The 24,234-nt window shown below is 42.4% G+C and overlaps 1 protein-coding gene across 1 annotated transcript in view; it reads left to right on the forward strand.

Moving 5' to 3' along the window:
* Positions 1-24,234, forward strand: part of PTPRM (protein tyrosine phosphatase receptor type M) — a 544,564-nt gene that overhangs the window by 400,786 nt on the left and 119,544 nt on the right. The window contains exon 16 of the mRNA XM_066626178.1: positions 23,100-23,251. Within this exon, the coding sequence (XP_066482275.1) occupies positions 23,100-23,251 (152 nt within the window). The remainder of the gene's footprint in view (positions 1-23,099; positions 23,252-24,234) is intronic.

The raw sequence follows: 24,234 nt of genomic DNA on the forward strand, positions 1-24,234 counted from the left end.
CAGGTAAGCCACTTCAGCTCCTGTGAGTCTCCTCAGACATGTGCCACCCCCTGAGGTGATTGGAGTGGCTTGAAGCTGCTCTATGCTGCTCAGGGAATGGGTTTGGGTTCCAGCATAACTGCCGGATCCCAGCACCACCTCCCACTCCCCACCCACCCACCCCCAGGGCCACCCCAAGGCCCGGAACATCTCCCTCCCACCTCCTCCTCTCTGCTCATCCCAGAGTCTTGTGTCAGTTGAGCTCGGATGACACAAGTCAGCCTCTGCAGGCTGGCATGTCTGCGCACGCCGGCCTAGTCAACTCATGAGGAGGCACAAACGTGCCTTATGACACATTTGCAACCCTCCTGGGCAAGGGACTTGCGCCAGCCCAAGGACGCTTCAGGATTGCACCGTTAGTTATGTTAGAAAAAATATCAGAAGATGTTCCCTGGTAAACTTGTCTTATGTATCTTATTTCCTCATAAATTTATAATCTCTGTGGTGTTCTGACAATGTGTTAATGCTACGTTTTTAAGATTAATCAAGCCACACGCTGTCTTGTTGGTCTATTAATATATCAGCATATTCATTCAGTTTGTTTGCAAACAAGTAACAGTCTTTCATGACAATATATTATTGAAGATATCATAGAAACAAATATTTAATCATCTGTAGACGGAAGAAACTTAGATATATGCACTTTCTGTTGGCAAATAGACACCTAATTGACTCAAATTTGTGTTTGTAAATATATATATTAACTAAAGAACTGCACAAAGATGTTGGGTTTTTAAGTCAGTAAATTTGGCCATACCTCCCTCTTAGCCAATGTATTATATTGTGTTTGAAGAAGTAATGTTGCGTTAGTAGTAAGCTTGCATGCTATACTGTTAAAAATTGCATACTTTTGTGCACAGAAGAATGGTATATAGTGAAAACTAGCAAATTCTTTTGTGCCAACATAAGGTGATCCATTAACAGAGCAATCTAAATCTGCAGTGGTGCAGCCAGGTCACATGGCTTGTACTGTATCCTACACAGGTTAGGAGTGGTTAGGAGGAGGTCATCTCAGGGTAAGGGGATATTTTTTCACTTACCGCAAGTAAAGTCCCACCCACCTCATGGGGCTTCTCAGATCTGCACCAGTTATTTAGCTGGCACAAATCCGGGAAGCCCATGTAGCGAGCTCAGCCTGGGAGTGGGGGTTAGGATACAGAATGGAGGATCCTGCCTCGTGCCGACCAGCGCAGAGAATGGATCCAGTGTCACTGAGCACACACCTTTATGCTGGTGCTGATGACTCCCCTGTAAGTGCAAACATACTTTATGGCACATTTGCAACACTCAGAGCAGGTGCAAGGAAGCCTCCTCCAGCACAATGGGATGTTAGGATTGGGCTGTAAATGGTATAGCCTTAACTACATAATTTGCATTTCTTTTCTTTTTCTAAAGTGCAATATTTTTCACCTTGTCAGAATCAATTATCTTAGAAAAACTCAATAGTGATTTTGTTGTTTACCAGACAAGTTTCAAATCCAGGTAAAATATTAATATATTCATATGAGAAATTGTGCATGTAACATAAGCAAAAAGAGTCTAATTTAAAGGTTATGGGTAAGGACAAAACAGGCTGAAATCCTAAGAGGAAAATTCACCAGTATGCTCCCACTGCTCTGGGATAGTCTGAAGATACACATAAACTATTAACCAGACTTTACTGCCCACTTAATCTGGTTTATGATAGCTTTGTTTTGCCATAGCTGCACAAAGCAGCTGGAATATACTGGCAAATAAGGGCCTAAGAATATAATGGAGGATAATTCAGGGTTAAAGACTCTATAAACAGTCTTATTTTCCCCTGAGAAAATGCAACAGAAGTCTCCTTCTGTTCCTTGCAGGAACAAAAGAGGTCGCAACACTAATACATAATATAAACAACATAGTAAATCTACACATGAGACTAGGGAAAGCGACTGCATCAAGTGGCCGTCCTGCAGAGGTGGCAAATTGGTAAGGGTGTCCTGCACTTGCTCGCCACCTCTTCCTGAGCCTGCTGCTTCATCCTGCAACCCAGTCCTCTTCTTGCTCAATCTCAGTTCAGTCCTGAGCTGCTTGGCACAAAGGAAAGGAAAGTTGCCCCACAATGGGGCTACTCAACTCTGTGCTGGTCATTTAGCTGGTACAAAGTAATGAAGTTCCATGTCGAACCAAGAGGCCTGATGCAGGGCTTCGGATCCGGTAGCACTGAGCTCCACCAGTCCCGACCCCCTCCCGCCCCACTCCCTGCCCCTGCTATGCCTTCTCCCCCTACCCTGGAACTCCTCTCCCCAAACCCCTACTTACCTCTCCCCCACCCAGTGCTCACCTGGAGCTCCAGGCAGGGGTCACCCATCCTCCACCTGGTGCTGGCTCAGTGTTGGTTTGTGCTGAGCCAGCACCTGCACTGGCTGGCTTGTATGTGTCACAGGCATGGCTTAGGGTTCATCTGCAACACTGTGCGCCAGGCTGAGCCAACACACTGAGCCAGCATGCCATGTTCAGGATTGGGCCCTTAGTTTCTAGGAGCAATGATGACCCTGCTACTCTGCCTTCTGTCCTGTTCCAGTCATTCCAGTGCACTGACATGACCTGGCTCATGCATCCATTTCTTCAAAGCAGGTTAGGTGAGCATAGATTTCTTCTTCTGCTCCCAAGCATGCTCAGCCAGCCTATTTTGAAAAGCAGCATGGTGAGCTAAGAGGAGGCTGTACAGAGAATAGTGGTAAGGGGGGGCAGGGCTGTTTATGTGAGATATGTGGTGCCAGTGCAAACTGTATCCTATCCCCTTTCCTAAGACCAATCCACCTGCACATATGAACTCAGGTTGCACCAGCAATATCACTGGTGCAGGTCTGAGTAGACCTATAGTGGCTGCTGGGTCTTACTCAGAGGCAAGGGGACAAATGTCCTCTTACCCCAAGGAGACCTCCAGCAGCCAAAATTATCCCGTAGGGTACAGCATAGCCCATGCCAGCACCACTGCAACACCGCATGGGAGTTTATTTAGGTTTGGGTTGTAAGTGTACAGTACTGGGCTCTCTAAGCATTTTATTCCCAGCAATAAACAGATTGTCATAAAAACTGGTAGCAAAAAGTTTTCACTCACTGATGCTGAAGTTCCTAATAATCCCCTCTCTGGAACCCAACTATTTACTTTAAGTAAAGGGAGGTGGGGAATCTTTAAAGCTTTGAACAACCTGATTGTTTAAACTGCCTCTGCTAGTTTTCGTGACAAACCCAAATACTACACACGTCCAATCGATCAGTGGTGTGTGCCTGAAGGACAGTGAACTTATATTCCATGTCATTGCTGGCTATTACTTTTTGTAAGCTTTCTGTTTGGTTGCTTCCCTCTTCTCTTGTCATGTGTGTACGTGTAGGTGTGTGTGTGTTTCTGTGCTGTATATGTGAGTGTCACAGAGAAATTACTGTCTTCAGCGCCCACCTCTTACTGTTCTTCTCAGAGTTCCATCAATAGCCATCTACCTAAATGTGACATTTCTGATTGGTAGTCATTCATGACACTTTGGGGTGTATTTTATCCTCTTCTTTGTGTTTGCTGAAAGGATAGTGGGAAGAATTGAATCTTGACATTTTGGAGTGAAATAGTCTTGTTTTCTTTTTGAAATCCCTGTAGTTATTTAGTGAAATACTACAGTAGAGAAGATTTTTTTTCTATTGATATATAAATAGAAGGAAGATTAGTTCTGAAAGCACAATGGCTTCTTAGAGTTGTTGTTTTTTTAGGGAGACTATAGCTTGATGTCAGTAACAGCTTTGAAGGAAAGAAAAATTCAGAAATGAAAGGAAATGGCCTGCAGCCTAATAGCTGCATGAGTGAAGGGTGCCATAATGAGTCGGAAATGAAAAGTATTGTGATAAGGAAGGTCATTTTTCTATAATTCAATTCACTTAGAACTTACCTAAATATCCATTTGAGCTTGAGTGAGAATTTTGCAAGCCTGAGATGTTTGTGTCCATAAGACATACTTAGCCTGTGATTCCACACATGTTGATTTTTGCTTTTGAATGATGATCCTATCCTATCCTTCAGTGCTGCCCTCCTAGCTTTCGCACTCTACTGCCCAGTGCTGGTGTTTAACTGTCCTTCACTACTAGGTGAACACATTAATAAGTTGACTTAATAACCAAGGCATAATTGAAGGCAAAGAAACAAAATATATTAAAAATGGGAAGGGGGTTGATGAGGAAGAAACACAAATGTAGTTTCCAAACAAACTATACAATATGTTTAGAGCACGGATGCCCAAACCTCGGCCCGGGGGCCACTTGTGGCCCTTGGGGGCTCCCAATCTGGCCTGCAGGGAGCCTCCAGTCTCCAATGAGCGTCTGACCCTTTGGAGGCTTGCTGGAACCTGTGCTGGCCTGAAGCAAGTGCTCTCAGCATGAGGATGACTGTTTGACCTCTCACATGAGCTGTGAGACAAGGTCTCCCTCCACGACTTGCTATTTCATGTCTGCGATGCAGCAGTGGCAGTGAAGGAAAGGATGGCCTTGCTTTGTGCAAGGCCTTTTATAGGCCTTGAGCTACTGCAAGACCATCATTCATTCATATAAGTTCCACCTCTAATGAATTCATTTATGTAAATTTATTCAAATTTTAAATGTAAATTAATTCTTTTTTCCTGGCCTCCGACACAGTGTCAGAGAGATGATGTGGCCCTCCTGCCAAAATGTTTGGACACCCCTGTTTTAGAGAATGAACATGCAATCAGTCCCTAGATATTAAATCAGTAGTTCCCAAACTGTGGGTCATGACTTGATTTTAGATGAATCACATATCGCTGAGCACAGCCTCCAATAAGAACACGGGTGATGTAAAGATCATATAACTAATTGCTTCAGGGCGCAATTCTAACTGGCAGTTATGGCCGCATAGGAGGCCCTGGAGGGTTGCCAACATGCTGTAAAGCAGGTTTGTGCCTCCGTGGGTGGGAGCCACGTTGGCACATTCAGATGCGCCAACGCACGGAGGCAGGCAGAAGCCTCTGCGGCGGCTCCCGCACTGACGCAAGTGGCAAAGGTAGGCGTGGGGGCAGGGGCGTTTATGGGCGGGAAGGTTGGGCGATGGGCAGCCCCGGGGGCGGGCGCGGGCATGCAGGGAGCCGGGGGCAGGGCTGGGACCCAACGGTTATGCTGGATCCCAACCCCCGTCCCCGGAGAGAACAGAGTGGCTTCCAGCTGCTCCGCTCTCCTCGGACTTGCACCACCTCCAGAGGTGGCGCAGGTCCAAGGAGATCCATAGGGGCGCGCAGCCGTTACCCAGGGGTAAGGGGAAGAGCTTCCCCTTGCCTGTGGCTGAGCCGCTGCACCCAACGAACCTACGTTGGTTGTAGTGCAGGCCTCCTGGCTTGCCTGCTCCAGCACAGGTTTGCATTACACCCTCAATCCCTGAGGCTATTTGAAAATCAGGCAACTGCTAATTGCCCTGCAAAGACTGTTCCCCCAAACCTTTACAGTCATTTCAGGTACCCAGAAGACTTACCTAACATGCAGCCAGGAACTTCTAGGCCAGACAAAAGGATGAAACTGGGTTCACACATGATCTATGCCACGCCAATTACTAGAGAAAATTGGAAAATGTGACATTTTGATTTGAGGGTATGAAGATTACCTCTTACCAGACAACAATTTTCTTCAGCAAGCTGAGAAAGGGTGCTTGCAAAGTGATTTTTTAAAAAATGTTTCAAAAACTTTTCATGACCCACCAAAATTCATCTTGTGACCCACTGGTGGGAAACACTGCTTTAGAAGTCTCAAGTGAAAGTGATTTTTTTTAAACTGTGAATTCCTGTTCTTTGAGACTTCTGGAGGGCATTCCACCCATCTTTTATTGCTTCTTAGAACCAGCTTGTCATGATCAGTGGTCCATTAAAGGCTTCTGCCTTCAGCTTATGAATGTGGAAAGAAGGTGAGTGCTTCTGGGATATTCCCTTCGTCCTGTCATCTGCTTGTTCCTCCTTAAGTTCTAGGTGTTCTCAGTCTTCTTGAATTTTCTGTTAAGGCTTTGCCATACTTGTTCAATCTTTCAGTTTATGTGGGATTGAGGGAGAGCTTCTACTTTTCATTTCCATTCTGTTCTTTTGTTTTGTTCTGCTAGTCGTGTCTGAGAGGGTGTGACAGCTCCTGCCTCTGTAGAAGGCAAACCTTACTCAACCTGCTTCACGCAGCCAGGGGAGCACCATCCTGAAGAAGCTGAAATTCTCCCGAGCAGTCTCGGAGAACACTAGTTCACTGTGAAAAATTTAACATATTTGTATATAAATAGGTCAGGTATCACCAAAGGGTAAGCCTTTAAATATCATTAATACCCAAAATTATATCTTTCCAAGAGAGATGTAATCAAATTCTGGGTTGTATTATAATTATTCTTAAACCTAGAAGGGGAACCGTTAGTGCCATGTCAGCAGGCCATCTGCCAACACTCTTTGTAGAACCGTGGTAGCAAATGAACAAAAGGTGTTTTTATTTTCAAGTTGAAGAGTGTAACTGACATGGGGCTTGAAGAAATCCCAATTTCACTTACACAAAGTCTCTTACTTATGGAAAGGTTTGGTTCTAGACATCTGTTTGTAACTTGAAACCGATGTAGGTCAGAACAACTCACTTGGAGTTCCTGGAAGTGGACAAAACAAGTTTTTTCAGGCACCTGATTGGCGATATAAAGCAGCCTCTCTCCCTTACCTTCAGAGCCATTTGGAGCAGGGAGAGCAACACAAAGGCATCTCTTCTGCTTCATTCTCCCTGCTCCAAATGGCTCTGAAGGCAAGGGAGAGGGGCTGCTTTACACTGGCGTTCAGGTATCTGAAAAACTTAGTGTTTTGCCTCCCCTCCAGGAACACGAGTGGAACAGCTGGTTCCTACAAGTCCAGCACTTTTGCGCCCGTGCATCAGCAAAGGACAGACTATGTGTGCCCTACACAGCTGTCCGTAACTCAGATGTCTGCATCTATTACTCAGGGAGCATGTGTATATATATTTCCCCTTAGTTTGAAAGCAATGTGAGAACATTTTTATACCACAGGAAGTTAAAAGTAATTGTTTCTTAGACAGGGTTCAGGAGCTAAACTGCAGGTAGCAGGTAATGATGAAACTGTAGCTTAGAACTTGAAAACAAGCTTCTGTTCATAAAGAAAGTACACAAGTGACAGAGTGTCAGTTCTTACTTTCAAATACTGAATGTTCCTTCATTTTATTTACTTCATGGGCAAAATGGCTGAGTCTACATTGCAGGGATTTGTACATGCTGATCCAGCAAGTTCACAGTGCTGAACTGAACAAGTATATTATCTAGTCTGGATGTGCTGGTAGCAGAACATCACATTTTCTCATTCCTGAGAGATCCAAATGCATTAGTAAGTAAATCACAGCAACAAAAAAATGCACCAGGAGCAAGATAATTTGTTGAATCTTTTATATTATCCTTTTTTTCTGAAGGAATGCTCAATAGTTCCCATCTGTGTGAAGTATCATTTGTTTCATTAACAGTTAATGATTTATATATAGTACTACCCAGGTCATTTTCTTACATAGCACCTAAGGACCTGGGCTGCTAATTCATGGTTAAAAACATATCAGCAGGGAAGAAAAAGGTCTAAAGCACAATTAAAATAATCAAGAGCAGCCGCAGACCTCTGCAGCCCCGCACCCGGGGCAAAGCTCTGCGATGGCGCCCTCCCGTGGGCTATTGCCACTCCTCCCAAGCAGAAATTCACCCCACCTTACTCACCAGAGGCTCACGGAGCCTTGCGCACCCTCCTCCCATGCCAGGGAAACCTCTGTGAGGCTCCCCAGCGCTATAAACTGTGCTTCCGGCCCCCGTTGGGAGCCTTGGAGAGGCTTCCGCGGGGTCCCAGTGGCCAGCGCCTGGGGCATTTGCCCCAGGGCGGCCAATGGCAGGCACAAAACTGATCAAGAGTACAATCTGATTTTGAGAGGTTTGTACAATCAAATGAGCAGCAATTGAAAAGACACCTGTTCAAATGTTTAACATTGAGAAACGTGGGAGCCCTTCCACGGTTTGCAACCATTGTACAATTTACTAGGGCTTGTGTAGGAGCCCTCTACAAGCTCTGTTTATGTGAGTGGTGGTGGAAGTCATGCAGCAGTGCTTGCTAGTTATCTCCTGATATCTGCAGGTTCATCAAAGCCAATTCAGAGAATTTTCACGTAGAGAGAGTTCACTTAAAGCCAAATGCTAGGTATGCAAGACTGTCACATTGCAGCATATCAAACTTCTATTACACTTCCCCATTAGCCTATGGGATACAGGATGTCATCTGCTGCATCACTTATTATACAGACGTTTCACAACAAATTGACACATCCAAAATGAATGTTGCATGTTTCAATTTGGAACAAGTCTGCTGAAATGTTCATCCATAGTTAACTTTCATATATAATTGCCTATCTTTTTATCTCTGAGCATAGTGCCTGTATGTATAAATGAATCTCATTTTCAGTGCCTAATGGATTTCAGATTCCAAAGTATAGCTGACATTTTCTTCATGTTGAAAAAAATTATGTGACTGGGAGAAGGTTTATGAGAGTAGCTTAGAAACTACAGTAAGTTGCAAAGATTTTCACAAAATAATTGCAGCATATCGCAATTAGGAAAGAGTCCTTTTTAATGACATTAAACTCTGAACAGTTAAGGTAAGTATGGTACTATTAGTGATATATTTGAAAATCCTACACTACTAAAGGCTACCTGACCTTCAGTTTGTCAAAGAGAAATGAAGTTCTAGCATTGTTGAAGAAACACATTGCAGTCTGTGTTGTGAAAAATCTCAAGAACTGTAAATAAGAAAATCAGTAAATACCTTAAATCAGTGGTTTTCATTTAGCACCAGGACCCGCTTTTTAGAATGAGAATCTGTCAGGACCCACCAGAAGTGCTGTCAGGACTGCAAGTAACATCATCAAGCAGGAAAATTTTTAACTGTCCCAGGCTGCAATCCTACGCACACTCACCCAGGAGTAAGTTCCATTGACTATCATTGTTAAAAGAATATATATAGTAGCTTGTTAAAAGTACAGGTCTGTAACATTTCTCCAAATGCAGTCACATATCATGGTAGCATCAAGTCTAATATATTAAAAGTAAAATATTGAAATGACTGGGGACCCACCTGAAATTGGCTCACGACCCACCTAGTGAGTTCTGACCCACAGTTTGAGAAACACTGCCTTAAATCATTAATTAAGAATCCTTTTAAGAAATCAAACCAAAAGGAAGGATTCTTTGTCTACCTGCTGAGCTGAGGTTAAAGTAAAATTACAGTGCAGTCCTATTCCAAAGCTGTGCTGATGCCATCGCTATGTCAGTTCTACAAAAACAGAAAGGTGGCAGAGGAAACAAGAGCCCAAGCAACTCTACATTGGTGCAGCCCTCCTAGCAACACTGCCTGGAAATGCCATCCATGGAAACCCCAACACAACCGCCAATCATGGAGTGGCAGCTTAACATCTGCCTGATGCCACCCCATTGTCAGCATGTTGATGACCTGACATGATACCAGCCCAATACCCAAGTAGCCAATAGCACACCTACCTCATCCCAATGTGAGTGCCTAAAGAAGCACCTCCAGGGTTAATCAAGTGGAGGAGGGGGCAGGTCCCAGAAGCAGCCTCACTTGGATGACACCCAACCTTCAGCCCCTAGGAGTGAATACCACAGCAACAATTACCAACGCCAGCCATGGAGAGATTCCCCGGTAAAATACCACAGAGAGAGAGAGAGAGAGAGAGAGAGAGAGCCTATGCTGTGTAGTCTGCTGTTTCTGAAGTACAGTACAAGATTGTGCCAGCAAAGAACTTGTGACTTGTAATTCTCATGAACGGTTTGCTACTCAGAGAGTTGTTAATTGTTTGTCTACATTTCTTATTAGCTTCACTGATGTTCCTGGAGGGGGAGCAGAGCAGTGAGTCTCTTCATGCGCCAGGAAGCATGTGTAAAGTGGCCCCTCCCCTTCAACTTCCTAGCCAGTCACGGCCGCCAAAGTAGTGGAGTTGTCTCTTCCACTGCTCTCGCCTTCCTGAACTGCTCGAAAGCCGAGCAGGAGGGGCCGCTTTACACAGGCATTCTTGCGCCTGAAGGAACTTTCTGCTTTGCTCCCTCCTCCAGGACTACCAGTGGTTACCTTCTTAACTATATTCACAGTGGTGAAGAAAAGGATAAAAGTAAGAAAAATCTAATAAATACCACTTTGCTACTAAAATACTCAACTGTTGTCAGCCCTAGTTTGGTTCCTGCCGAATTGTGTGACTTTTTAACCATTCATGGGTTACAAGGACTAGCAGCCCAATCCTATCCTTCCCTTCCCCCGCTGCTGCAGCTATTCCATAAAACAGGTGCACTGTATCCTGAAGGGCAGGCAGAATAGGAGGCTTTGGAGGGGAAAGGGGATTTAAATCCCCTTACACCTCTGTAAGCAATAGGTATCCTCAGGCCAGTGCCAGAAATTTTGCTGGCACAAGATTGCTGCTGGATCCACCCCCTCCTGCAGCTTCCATGCCCCCATTCTACTCCTACTTCACCCAGTGTTGCATCCTCCACGCCCCTGTTCTGCCCTGCCCTTATTCCCGCCTGCCTCCCCCACTGTCTTAACTGCTCTGGTGAATGTCCAGCAATCCCTTGATGCACTTGGGAAGGCTACAGCTTTCCGTCCAATGCTACTCTGCGTGCTGCAGAGCACTTTACGGGCGCTCTGCTGAAGTTGCCACCAGTGGAACACATGCTAGGATTGGGCCATAAATTACTATATAAAACTTATGAAATATCAATAATATTCTGTAATACATACAGAATTTGACTATTGCTGTTCATTTGGAATATCTGTAGACTTTTGAATATGTGTTTTCAACAAGTAGTTTTAAAGAAAAAAAATCAGATCTCAAGTGAATTAGGACTCCATGGTAAAAACAACCATCTTTTGAACTATGGGTCAGCTCCTCAGTGATTTGGTTTAACAGAAACTCCTTCACTGGCAGAACGAAATAGTGTTCCTTGTGCAGGTATTAATCCCACCCTGTTCTGGAATCCCATTGTTTTACAATCCATATATTTACCATTTAATATAATGGCAAGGCTAATTGTGTTTATAGATTTTTTTTTCCTATTTGGAGCTGCTAGCATGTATCAACATACTTGCTTGATATGTTACAAAATGAGCTAGTTTATCTTTTAGAAGTTTAGCCTGCTGCGATCACTGGGGAGAGTACTTTTTTCCTTTGGGAACTGAATGTAAAATAACTGAAACAGATTGAAGTTGGCAGTGACTAATGAAGTCTTGTAGGAGTCAGGAAAATCAGTGGCTTTGCTGCATAGCACGAATTGAGTAGAGTGAAACAGCACCCTCTTTGTTAAGTCTGTGCTCTTTGGGGTGTATTTTAAGATTGTCTGCAGAGGAAGTTGGAAAATATTTCCAGCTCTTTCTCCTCTACTGCTTAATTCTTTTCCTTTTTCAAATGTGTTCTCTCTCCCACATGTATCTACACACATACAATTGTTACAGAGCAGATAATTTCAGTTTTCCGTGTTTAATGAACCAGTGTAGTTGCCTAAAGGTGTTCTACATAATAATAATTTTAATCAGTCACACAAAATTTATGAAGCCAGAATACCAGCCCAAATTAGCATAAATTAGAACTGTAGTCATTTGTTTTCCAGAGAGCTGCCTAGACTTTACTAATTTGACAATATGGCCCCATTGTCACTTGCCCTTACATAGGAAATCATCACTTGTATAAATAATAATGACCAACTGGAGGCTAGAAACATGTCAGAGAAAGCCAAGCACTGTGGGAATGAAAATGTTTGCCTTTTTTATATATTGTTTTATGTTGGGCTATATTGTACCCTCTGCTGAATGGCTGGAGTTGGAGTTAAGGACTGTGGAAAAAGGAAAGAGAACAGTCATCCTCTTGCTCCATCTAACTACCAGCACAAACATTTATGAACAGAATCTTCTGGTGGTGCATTACAAGGAAAATTGCTGCCTTTCAGCCTCCATTCCTGCCAGTATTTGAGCAAGAAGAAAATGGTGCTGCTTAAGAGTATAAATGCAAGTTGCCTACCCAGTTCTCTTTGGGGCAGGGGTTGAATCACTTTTAGTTTCTGTAAACACAGTGAAAGCTGCCCACCGAAAGAAATGATGTAGTACAGTAGTTTCCAAATTTTTTAGCACGAGGACCCACTTTTTAAAACAACAGTCTATCGGGACCCACCTTGGTTTCCCAGATTTTTGTTTATTTGTAAGTAATAACAACCAACAAAAGTTCTTCAGACTTTTTCTCTTTATATTTACACATGCTTGCAACCTGGAGGAGCTAAGCTCCTTGTAGGGCAGTTAGCAGCTATCTTGCAAACTGCAGGAGCTGAGCTCTTTGCAGAGTAATTAACTGCTACAGCACCTGATTTTTCAGTAGCCTCAGGGTTTGAGGCAATTAATTCTCTGATCTTTCCATTACCCTGTGGTGACCCACCGAAAATCAGATCGTAACCCACCAGTGCATCCCAACCCACAGTTTGCTAACCACTGAAATAGTATTTTGCAGTTGTTGTAATATTTATTAGTGCTTTATCTATGCCTAATAAAGGTTTGTTGAGTTGAGTTGAGTTGTTGAGTTATTAGTGCTTTATTTATTTTAATGCATAGCACTTACCCATTGTTGGCACAGAGCCCAATTCTATGCATGTCTACTCAGAAGTAAATCCCATTAGAGTCAATGGGGCTTACTCCCAGGAAAGTATGGATAGGATTGGGCTGTTAGGGCCCAATCCTATCCAGTTTTCCAGTGCTGGTGCTGCTGAGCCTATGGGGTATGCACTGCTTCCTGTGTTGGGGAGGCAGTCGCAGAAGCCTCCTCAAGGTACAGGAACATTTGTACCCTTACCTCAGGGCTGCATTGCGGCTGCGCTGGTGCTGGAAGGTTGGATAGGATTGGGCCCTTAAATTGAGGGACTATGCGAATACAGTAATTATATATATTCATTAAGAAGTGTAACATTTTAATGCAATATCTCACAGTAGTTTATAAACTACTTGCATGGGATATATTATACATTAAAGAAACAAAATCTTGTTCTCCTCCAGTCTGTGCATATTGAGAGTGGTAAGATTTGTGTTTTCCAACTCATTAAACTGACAGCAAAAATTAGTTTGTGGTATTAAAATCTAAAAAGTTAAATTACAGCTACACATGTCATTTACGCAATGGTGCATGTAGAAGATGTTTGATTTTAATGTTTGCTATAATGGAGAATTTAAATTACAATGTTTGTCAAATCTCTAATCTTTGTTTCGGAGTGGAATATTAATTACGCTCTTAGCTATGAGAGGTAAATAAAATGAGCATCCACTGACTGCCTACGGGTAAATTGCAGATTACTGACAATGTGACATGGCATGTTAAATGTCAGTTTTGTCAAACAAATTTAGAGGAACAGTTAAACTATTAGCATCCTGTTGTTAGAAGGGGTTTTTCCTAGAGGATGGCTGTTCCAAACAGCAGGGGCACCACACCATATGGAACACTAACGAAGCTAAATTGAAAAAATGAGATGAATGAGGAGATAACAGTACAGACGCACTCAATTAGTTTATAACTGTCTATTAACTTATCTCGCTGGCTTTGAATAAACAGTAGATTAACAGTTATACAGTTTTGGCTTGTGAAACCTGTTGGAAGTCCATAATGATGTATAGGAAATTAGAAGCTTGCCACAGATTTCTCTCAGGGCTGCTTCTCATAATATGGCTATCACTGTTGAAAACTTAGAACCCAACCCTATTTTTTTCTCCCCTGTCGATGCAGCAGTGCCAAAATGGCTACTGCTGCATCCTGGGGGGGGGGACGGGGGGGACAGTTGGGAAGGTCTCCTCTGAGTAAGGGAACAATTGATCCTAAGCCTCAGCAAAGCAGTGTCTGCTCAGGCCTGTATTAGCTAAACAACCGGTTCAGGTCTGCTTGGACCCATACTTCGGGACTGGGTCTGGGAAGGGGGTGAGGATTTGGCAGCCACCAAACCTGCCCCCTTCCTGGACACAATCTACCTGCTCTGGCCTAGTTTTGTCCCCTCCTCACTGCCATTCTGCTCTCCCCCATCCCCTCTGCTGACATACCTCTTTCAGTAGGCGGCAAAAGAGCCATCAATATGGGCAGGAAGGCTCGGGCAGCATGAAGGCTCAGGTGACATTTTATGCCAATAAAGGTTTTGGAATTGGATTGGATTGGCTCAGGTGACATTCTTGGCAGCATACTGCTTTATGGCAGTCATAACTTGCAGAAGAGGTACAACAACAATGGCGGGCAAATATAAGATTCTTCTGCAACTCTATATGTAGTGCTCCATCTGATGATTTCTTAGTTTTGTGGCTACTTTTAGTTTTAGCACTATTTTATTGTTAATGTCATGTGCTGTGGCCTTTGTGCAAGTGTTAATCTGGGGCAGGAACATCCAAGCATGTCATTAAAAAGCAGTGGGAAATGAAGTAGTAAGAAGAATGGGGTCAGACAAATGAGAGCTCACCAGCATTCCAGTCCCTCTTCCATCAAGGCAATTTATTCCCTTTGCCAGCTTGCCAACTTGCCAGCTCCCCCCACACACCATGCAAGCCTTGCAGTCAGCATCATGAGTGGGCCAGCCCTTCTTTAGGTTTTGAGGATATGCAGTGAAACAGGGCTCATTTGACTGTATTACCAGCAGATATATCAGTGCAGTTCTTTAGAACTGCAGGCTAAATGGGCTGATTCCAATTTTGAACATTTAGATGGGCTAAATATAGGGTTGGGTGACCAATGCATCATTATTTCATCCTTATGCTCTATTATAGATTTACAATGAATAGAAAATTCATTATAACATGGTCTATATTCTTTCATTCTGGCACTTGAAATGAAAAATACAACCTGATTCCATACAGCAGCATTTGGTAAAAATACCAGCTTGTGTCTTCTTGGGGAAAAACATTGACACTTATGAGTTGGGGTCTGAATTGTCTGATAAGATAAAACATGAGGAAAGATAAATTATTTCTATGTTTATCATGCTCATTTATTGAACTGAATGAAATCTTTCCAGCCATGTTATCTGTATTATTCATTGACTGCTATAGATCAGGACAGATATGTCATTGAATTTGAATGAATTACATCATTCAAAAATATTAGCTAGTAGAAGTCGAATTAAAGCAGTGCTTGGCATTCCCATAATGAAAATGGAAAGCTCTCACATTATTCTAAAAATACAGCTCACCAAACCACACAACACCTTTGTGGTGCAGGTAAGCAGATAAGGATCATAAAGGTAGCAAGAACATCATAGCAATAAAAGCATCAGTATGACAAAATCAGCTAAAGGTGGACGGACATTCATTGTGCACAGGATTTTATTGCCAATGAAAGTCAATAAGGCAAAATCCCCAAAATATGATTTCTCCATAACACCCTTATCTAATGGAGTAGAGAGACTAAGGGTACAATCTTATACACACCTCCCTGGGAGTAAGCCCCACTGAATTCAGTGGGACTTATTTCGTAATAGACATGCATGAATTAGCACTGTAAAGTGATTGGTTTGTTGGCAGTGGTACTTAAATTGGAGAAGAAACAGTAACAGAAGTGGAGCCATTCAAGTAGCTTTGGAGCAATATAGGCTTAACATGCAAGCAGTATTCCTACTAAGGGGTCCGTGCTATAGGGAAGACCCTTTTACTACTTGCGCAGCAGCTCCTTAACATTGCTGGAAACAGGGCAGTGACATCAAACGTCATCTACAGGTTTCCAGGAAGTCTGCTTGGCCACACAGCTCTCAGTGTTAAAGGGGTCATGCCTTAATGGAGTAGCATCTGCCTTAGATGCAGAAGGTGTCAGTTTCAATCCCCAGCATCTTCAGACAGAAAAATCTCTGTCTGAAATCTTGGGGAACCACTGCCAGTCAGTGTTGCTAATGTTGAGCTGGATGGTCCCATGGTCTGACAAGGTATAGGGGAGTTTTCTATGTTCTTTGTCATGTGGTGGAATGTCAATATGCAAGCACTTAAAAAGGGTCAATCTGCATACATGGGTAAAAAGGCTTTGATCTAAGAGGAAAGAGAAAACCTAGAGAGATGTTCTGTGAACTCTTGTATATGTGCTGGGGCAAAGAGGTGCCACTGTGTATCCAGAGTTACACTTCATCAGGCTGAGAATGGTGGTAAGTTAGGACACTATTGCTTACACTGATTCTCACATATTTAGCACCAGGACCCACTTTTTAGAATGAGAATCTATCAGGACGCACCAGAAGTGATGTCATGACCAGAAGTGACATCATCAAGCAGGTAAATTTTTAACTACCCTAGACTGCAATCCTACCCACACTTACCCAGGAGTAAGTCCCATGTACTATCATTGTTAAAAAAATTATATATATAGTAGCTTGTTAAAAGTACAGGTCTGTAACGTTTCTCCAAATGCACTCACCTACCATGGTAGCATCAAGTCTAGTATATTAAAAATAAAATATTGAAATGAAGGGACACCCACCTGAAATTGGCTCGCAACCCACCTAGTGGGTCCTGCCCCACAGTTTGAGAAACATAAACTCTAGTCTACAGCATATAAACTCTAGTGTGTAATGTCATTAATAAAAGGTGTTGAGAAAGCATTTGTGCACTGTCTTGCACAAGACCATGAACAAACTGAGAATTTCTCTGGATCAGAAATCTTTTTTTTTCCACACAACACTCTTGTTACGTTGGAGATAGTCCTTCCATGAGTTTCAATGTGCTGTGTCAGAATGATTGCATTGCTGAATAAGAATTTACTGCATAAGTTTGGGATAACTGTCACTGACTGATCTGAGATTTACAGACTTCTGTATTTGCACATGTCATCCCAAGTGAATTTCTTGCCTTTGCATCTGCCTTGAAAGAGCTATAAAATAACTCTAAAATGGAAAACAGCAGCAGAAACCTTTGCATCCTTTCAAGGACAAGAAGGCTAATAGATGTCCTTCCGCCGCTATATAAAGATTACCTCTTCTACAGTAGTGATTTTTACCCTTCTTCAGCATAATGTGATGACTACTGCTCAGATACAAATGTTAGCTCTGACCAAAAACTTTTACCAAAGGAAAAAAAGTGCCTCCTCTTTGACTCAGAAAGGGATACATTGTCAACTTAGATTTAACACTTGTACAGGTGTGGGGGGGATGGGACTAAGAAGCCAATTTATATAATGAAAGACATCAGACATTGTTTAGGGTTTGTACATTAAAGTATTGGATTGTGGTTACAGGACATGGAAGCAACCAGAGGAGTTGGTGTAACCTATGGCTCTGAAATGTATCACAGTGCTGTATCACCTGGCTGCTTGAATTACTGCATGAATCAAAGGTGTCTCTTTCACAGAGGTGGCAGTTGTGTATTCCAGAAGGACATATCAGAATATATTTGCATTAGTTTAAAAAGGCCTCCTATGTAGCTTCATAAAAGCCCAAGAAAGATAGATACCTACAGTGCAGACCCCCTTTGCATGTTTCAGGCTGTGCATACAATTGACAACTTGACTGAATAAGAAGGTGGACTCTTTAATCATTAGTCCTTTTTCCCTAAAATGGTAATTAGTCTCAAGATAAGAATTTAAGAATCTGTCATAAAGGAGTTCCTGTGAAAACCTTTCATTTCTATGTTCTCTGTTGCTGTAAATCATACAACTACCCTCTGGATAGGCCTCAGTGTTGCCTGTTTATTCACTTTTTATGTCATTTCTTTGATATTCTAGAAGAAAGAAGGGAGCAGCAGAAGGGAAATTCTAAAAAAAAAAAAAATTAAACAAAAACAGAATAGACTTACACTTCTAGTGGGAAAAATTCCTGCAAAATCATAAACAGAAAATTTGCACAAACTGTGCAAAATCATGACCATGCACAGGGAAATTGTTAGCTTGGTGTTCTTTCTGTATCCCCAAATGTATTACAGGTAAGAACGCAAGAAGTATGCTCTAAAGCAGCAGTGTCAACCATAAGGCCCACAAACCAGATACAGCCCATGGAAGCTCCTTAACCTGCCCACTTCTTGTTTGGGCTCTCCCAGCACCGCAAGCAGCTGCTCTGATGCATTGTCAGAGGCTGTGCTGCTGAAAGGGCAGTGCTTAGAGAGCCCAATTATGATGCATGACACCCTTTCTGCAACACAACTTCTGTTGAGGTGTCACTGCTGAAAGGGTAGCCTTCTGCAGAAGCACTGGAAGAGAGAGATGAAAGGACACCTTAGAAGGCAAAGAACAATACATGAGAGTTTGCATACCAACAGAGGTGAGAAAGGGAGAAAAGAGATGCTGCTGAGGCACTGGGAGAGCCCATTATCATTCCGGCCAACCTTTCAGCAGCACTGCTTCTGTCAAGGCAGCAGTTTATAAAGCACCTCTCAGGCTTCTGTGCTGCAAAATTAGTGGTGCTGAAAGAATGTCTCACATGATAATTGAACTCTCCCATATCTTCAAAATTTAATATGGATTTGGATATTTTCTCTTCTGTCACATGCAGCTAATGAGTTCCTAGATGAGAAAAAAGCTATGTTCCTATGTTATTAACATGTTAACATGTCGCTATGTTATTATCTATGTTATTACCTGCTTAAAAACCAATCTTATTGGGCCTTGCTGCCAGCAGAATGTGCATTCTGCTGGTGGCAGCTGCTGAAAACCAGCTGTAAATCATGCTTCAGCAGTGCTCTGAGTTGTGCACTGTCTGCGCACCAGTAGCAAGGCCAAATCCTTCCTGCATGCATTGGAAAATCACTGGCCACATGCCAGAGCAGGTAAGCTAGCAGTGGAGAAGGAGGGGTGGGTGAGAGCAGGAATGGGGAGGGGCAAAACTGGTGGGAGGGGCTGTAAAAGGGCACAAGGCGGCTGCAGGAGATGGTGGATTCAGCAGCAATGGCATGTGCCAGATCCTATTCCCCCTGTGGACTTATTCCAGCAAAATTGCTGGCAAAAGTCCAAGGAAACCCATTGTGGAGTGGGAGGCTTACAGAGATGTAAGGGATTTAAATCTCCTTTCCCCTCTGAAGTCTCCCAGTCTGCCCCCCCCCCCGGATATGGCATGGCCTGTGCTGTATAGCGCAGGTTAGGAGGTAGCTGGAGGTCACCTCGGGGTAAGGGGATATTTTCCCCTTACCCTGTGTTGAGCCACAGTGGGCCCTATGGGGCTTCTCGTATCCATGCCAGCTTTTTAACGTATTTAAACTGGCACAAATCTGGGAAGCCCTTTGTAATGCTGGGAGGGCCAGAATGGGAGTTAGGTTATGGTTGAGGAAGCTGTTGATCCCGCCTCCTCCCAGATGTGTTCTGCACCCTGTTCCACCCTACCCCTGCCCAGGAATGCCTCCTCCCTGCCATCCTCCCCATGACCCTGCCCTAGTTGGCGCTAGCTAACCTCCTCCAGCCAGCACTGCTCTTGGATGCAAAGAGTCAAAAACATGCAGTGGTTTTTGACCAGTGTGGAAAAATAATGCCAGTCAGAATGAATCCTTGTTGCTTAACATTATGTGTCTTCTGTGATGCCGATGAAGAAAAAACCAGGAGGTCAGAATAGAGTCTGAAATTACGAAGATAGGAACTGCTAATATGTTTGTCCTATAGCTCTCTCAAGATTTTTCAAGGTTTTTTTCCCCCCATCTCCTTTCTAGTCCAAGGTCTTTCTTGAACAGACTGTCAATCATAGTAACTTCAAGAGTGGTCTTTTTATATGGACAGCAGCCTAGACTAGCATGTAACTGTTACTTTCATTTTTACTTGTGACCTAGTCAGGAGTTGAACTGCCTTCAGATAAGAATGTTATATACAAGATTTTTTTTAAACATTTCAGTATATTTTAAAAAGTATATCATAGCTTCTTAGTGGTTTGAAACTGATCATACAGTACTTTTGTATGTGAAGACAAATGAATTAATATAAGAACATTTTAAGAGGTTAAGGCTGCAATCCTAACCACACTTTCCTGAGAGTAAGCCCCATTAAACAAAATAGGACTTACTAATGAGTAGATCAGGTTAGGTAGGATTGTGCCCAAAGATAATTACGCAAATAAGTATCAGCAAATAAAATAAGTACTCATTTTTAGGATTTGGGGAGAGAATGAAAAATACAAATGCCAAGATAATGTTTAAACTTTTGTTTAAACTTTTGTTAAGCATGTTGCTTACATGTTAAGTATGTTGTCACTTGTATATTGACCCTAAATCTTAAGGTCTTCTTTGCTATCACTTTTGAGATTTTGTAGTGCATAAATGATACAACAATGCGATTATCAAGTATCCATCTAGAAGTGACCGGTACCATGAAAAAAACACGGAATTCTTGGGGAATGGGAAACATGCCACTTCACGTTAGTTTATCATTCATATATAAATGGACAAAAGTCCTTTTCAAATGTTCAGTAAACCTAGGGTAAGAGAATCAGGATAATTCCTGCCGTCTCTACACCTGACCTCTTTGAGTTTATCTGAAGGTCTGAACAGAGTCTACACACATACAAGTTGTACATATATGGCTCTGTCTCTGTTTGAAAATCCAGCAAGGGTCGGTGTGCCTAATGATGCACCCAGAGCCTATGTATGCATGTCATACAAAAGTGGATCATTCGTCAATCTTTTTACAGTTTAATGTTGGTGTTTTGTTTTGTGGATTTCAGTGTTTTCCAAAGTTAGAAGTGCAGAAAGCTATATTATGAGTTTTTATTCAAAATTTACATAGGTATGAATTATAATCACTTTAAAAGTGTACTAGATAGGTGATATAGATAGTATATTGTCAGCGTATGTAGCCACAGTCATTACCCATGCACCCTCCATTAAATAATAAATGAAAACCAAATAAAATAGTTTTCTTTTTCAGATTTCAGGGTTTTTTTTATTTCTTTTACAAAAAAGGTTTTTTCTATGGAACTGCAGAAAATCACTATACCACCTAGCAAATCTTAGACCTACTTTGTGCTATATTTGTACACTCCAAATGTAAATTGATTTACTAGCAAGCAAATATCATTGATTACAGTAGAACTAACTTCTGAGCAAGTATGATTAAACTTACAGCCCAATCCTAACACATGCTGGAATGGGGAGGGTGGCTGACCTGCCCCACATCCAATGCAGGGTTGGGGCCAAATGCAGCTCAACTTGGGGCAAGGGGAATGCAGTCCCCTTAGCCCAGGAAATGCTGCAGCAGCCCCAATGGGGCTGCTTGGATCTGTGTTACCTAAAGAAGTGCTGCTCCAGACTGTCTGGGACTAGGGTTAGAATCTCGCGCAAGTGCCGGATCCTGGTCCCACCCCCTCTGCTCACCCAGCGGCCTGCCCACCGTACACCTTCCTGCCCCGAAACACCTCCTTCCCATCACCCCACACAGCCCCAGGCCCCTGCGCCCAGCCCTGACTCGGCTGGCGCAGCTATATGAATCTGCCGGTGCCTCTGGAGGCCGGCACACATCTGTGCGCTGGCCTACCTCCTCAAGTGATGGCACAAAAGTGCTTTACAGCACTTTCACAACACCACTGGGTCAGCCCAGCATGAAGCTGGGAATGCACCCTTAAAGTCTTAAAGAAATACACTGCTTACCTGACAGAAATACGTAAATACTGTATGTAGTACTGTAGCAGGCTAATCACAAAAGGCGTGAAGACGTTATTGTACAAAAATCTTGAAAATATGCTGCTGTAACTTCTTTGTTTTGTTTTGGTTTTAATTTGTTGCCACATGGAGAGTTCATGCCATACAGTTTAATATTAATGTGCAGTGGTATTTTTAGTTCAAATTATACAAAATATCTACCCTATCTTTGGGAATGGAACAATGTAAACTTGCTGAAAGAATTTCACTGTCACTAATATAAAACTTCCCTACAGTACTGCATTTTTTATATTTTGCCTGCTTAATCCACTTGATCTATAAACAAATCCAGGTTGTAATTATTGCGTCAAAATATAAATACAGATTAAGGACCCAATCTTGAGCCCTGCATGCTGGCTCACGCTAGGCTAGCTCTGGTGCTGGGCCTGCTGTAATGCCTAGCAAACATGCCTTACAGCACATTTGTGACAGTGCCAGAGCTAACCTAGTGCAAACCTACACTGAGCCAGCTCCAGCACTGGGCCTGCATTCCGCCGCCCGGTGGTCACCTGGACAGCCGAGTAGTGGAGAGGTGAGTGGGGGTGTGGAGAGAGGTGGGGGCAGGTGTCTCAGTGCAGGGGAAAGTGAGGGAGGGCAGGTGTAAGACAGGGAGGAGGCATGGCAGGGGGAGGAAGCAGGGTGGGAAGGGTGTGGGACCCGTGGAGCTAAGCTGAGCTGAGCTCCACCAGATCCTGAGCCCCCTGTTGGGCAGCACGGTTGTTTTTGCACCATAGCAGCCCCATACTCCAGGAAGCTCAGGATTGAGCTGTAATTCTGTAAATGTCTTATGATGGGTGCTGAAAATGGCAGACATGCATTTAGCTCTCACCACTTTCTCTGTTAACAACTACTATAATTTACAATTATCCTGATGTAACAATATTGTATTTCTCCCTCATCCTGCTAATTATGCCATATGCTAATTATGACATGCATATATTGTTGTAGATTTATTTAAAAAAAAAGAAAAAGAGGAGGTTAGTCATCATGCTACCTGCACATTCGTCTTTGTGCATGCAGAGGAGGAACAGGACTCTGCTGAATAATGGAATTTTCTGGGTATAGGTGCAATTCTCATGGTGGGTTGCATGATGACCAAAATGTTCAATTTATTTATTTATTTGGTTACCAAATTGTGTGTCACACTAAATTGTGTATCACTTGCTTCTATTTCTAAACAAAGCAGACAATTAATATAATTCTTTACTAACATTTTGATGAAATTTCTGATATTCGATTGTTTTATCTTTAATGAGTTGTGAATGAAATTGATTTGGGGGTTCTGAATAAACCATTGAATTGTCAGTATTGGGATACTTCATCACGTACGATTGCTAGAAAAAGATGAATTCTACACTCGCTTACTGTAGCATCATTTTTCTTCCTTAATGTTCATTTCTTAAGGAAATTGGCTAAAAAGCGAAAAGAGACATTGAGCAGCACACGGCAGGAAATGACAGTGATGGTGAACTCGATGGATAAAAGCTACACTGAACAAGGCACCAACTGTGATGAAGCTTTCTCTTTCATGGACACACATAATCTAAATGGGAGATGTAAGTTTAAAATGCATGGGGACAGAGCAGTCACTTTTATTTCTGTAGGGCAGGTGGGAAGGAGGTGTAAATGACTCTTAAAATACTAGTCATTACCCAGTCAATTCCATTGGCACAGAATTCCATTGACTCACAGAAAATCAATGGGACCCAGAATTTCACACCAAGTAAATTATCATAGCATGTATTCTAACAAGGAAGAACAGGGTTCTTAAAAAAAAAGATAAAGATAATTTTGCATTTCTGTCTTTCATTTTCTGTTATCTAAAAAGCAGGGGCATCAGTGCAGCAGGTGTTAGATTCCATTTCCTCATTTATTTTTGCAATGTTAAAAACTTTATTGCTTTCATACTGCCTTCGTGCCCCTACAGTCATTGGAGCCATTTTTTGAAAATGTCATATGTTTGAACGGCCACCATTATGTCTGTCATAAACATCATTTAACATTACAACTGATATATTTCAGAGTTCTTAGTATAAAGAAATTCATGAAATTAATAATTGCTTTGGACTCCTACCCAGTAATTCCTGGGTTACTATTATTATCCTATAGGGGTGGCCAAACTATGACTTGTGAGCCACATGCAGCTCTTTGACATATAATGAGTGACTTGCAGAATTATTTTGACTGAGCTCTTTTTTGCATCACAATTAATATAAAAGGTAAATAATTTTTTTCAAGCTTTGTAATTATTTACCGGGTATAAGCTGAGAGTCCACTGAGTTAAAACTTACATTTAATGTTCATGGTGAGTAAATATATTTAAGAATTTAAATGCTTCTTAAATATTGCAACTCTCAAACATCTGAGATTTATCATATGTGTCTCTTACATTAAGCAAGTTTGGCTGCCCCTGCTGTAGAGTGATGCTGCCCTTCTCCTATATTTCATCAGATCATTGATCCATCTAGTTTAATATTTTTATCTTTTCTAATTGACAGCAGTCCTCTAAGGAGAACTCAAAACAAGGTTTTTATCCCAG

This window comes from Tiliqua scincoides, chromosome 4, assembly GCF_035046505.1.
Source record: "Tiliqua scincoides isolate rTilSci1 chromosome 4, rTilSci1.hap2, whole genome shotgun sequence".
Taxonomy (NCBI): Eukaryota; Metazoa; Chordata; class Lepidosauria; order Squamata; family Scincidae; genus Tiliqua; species Tiliqua scincoides.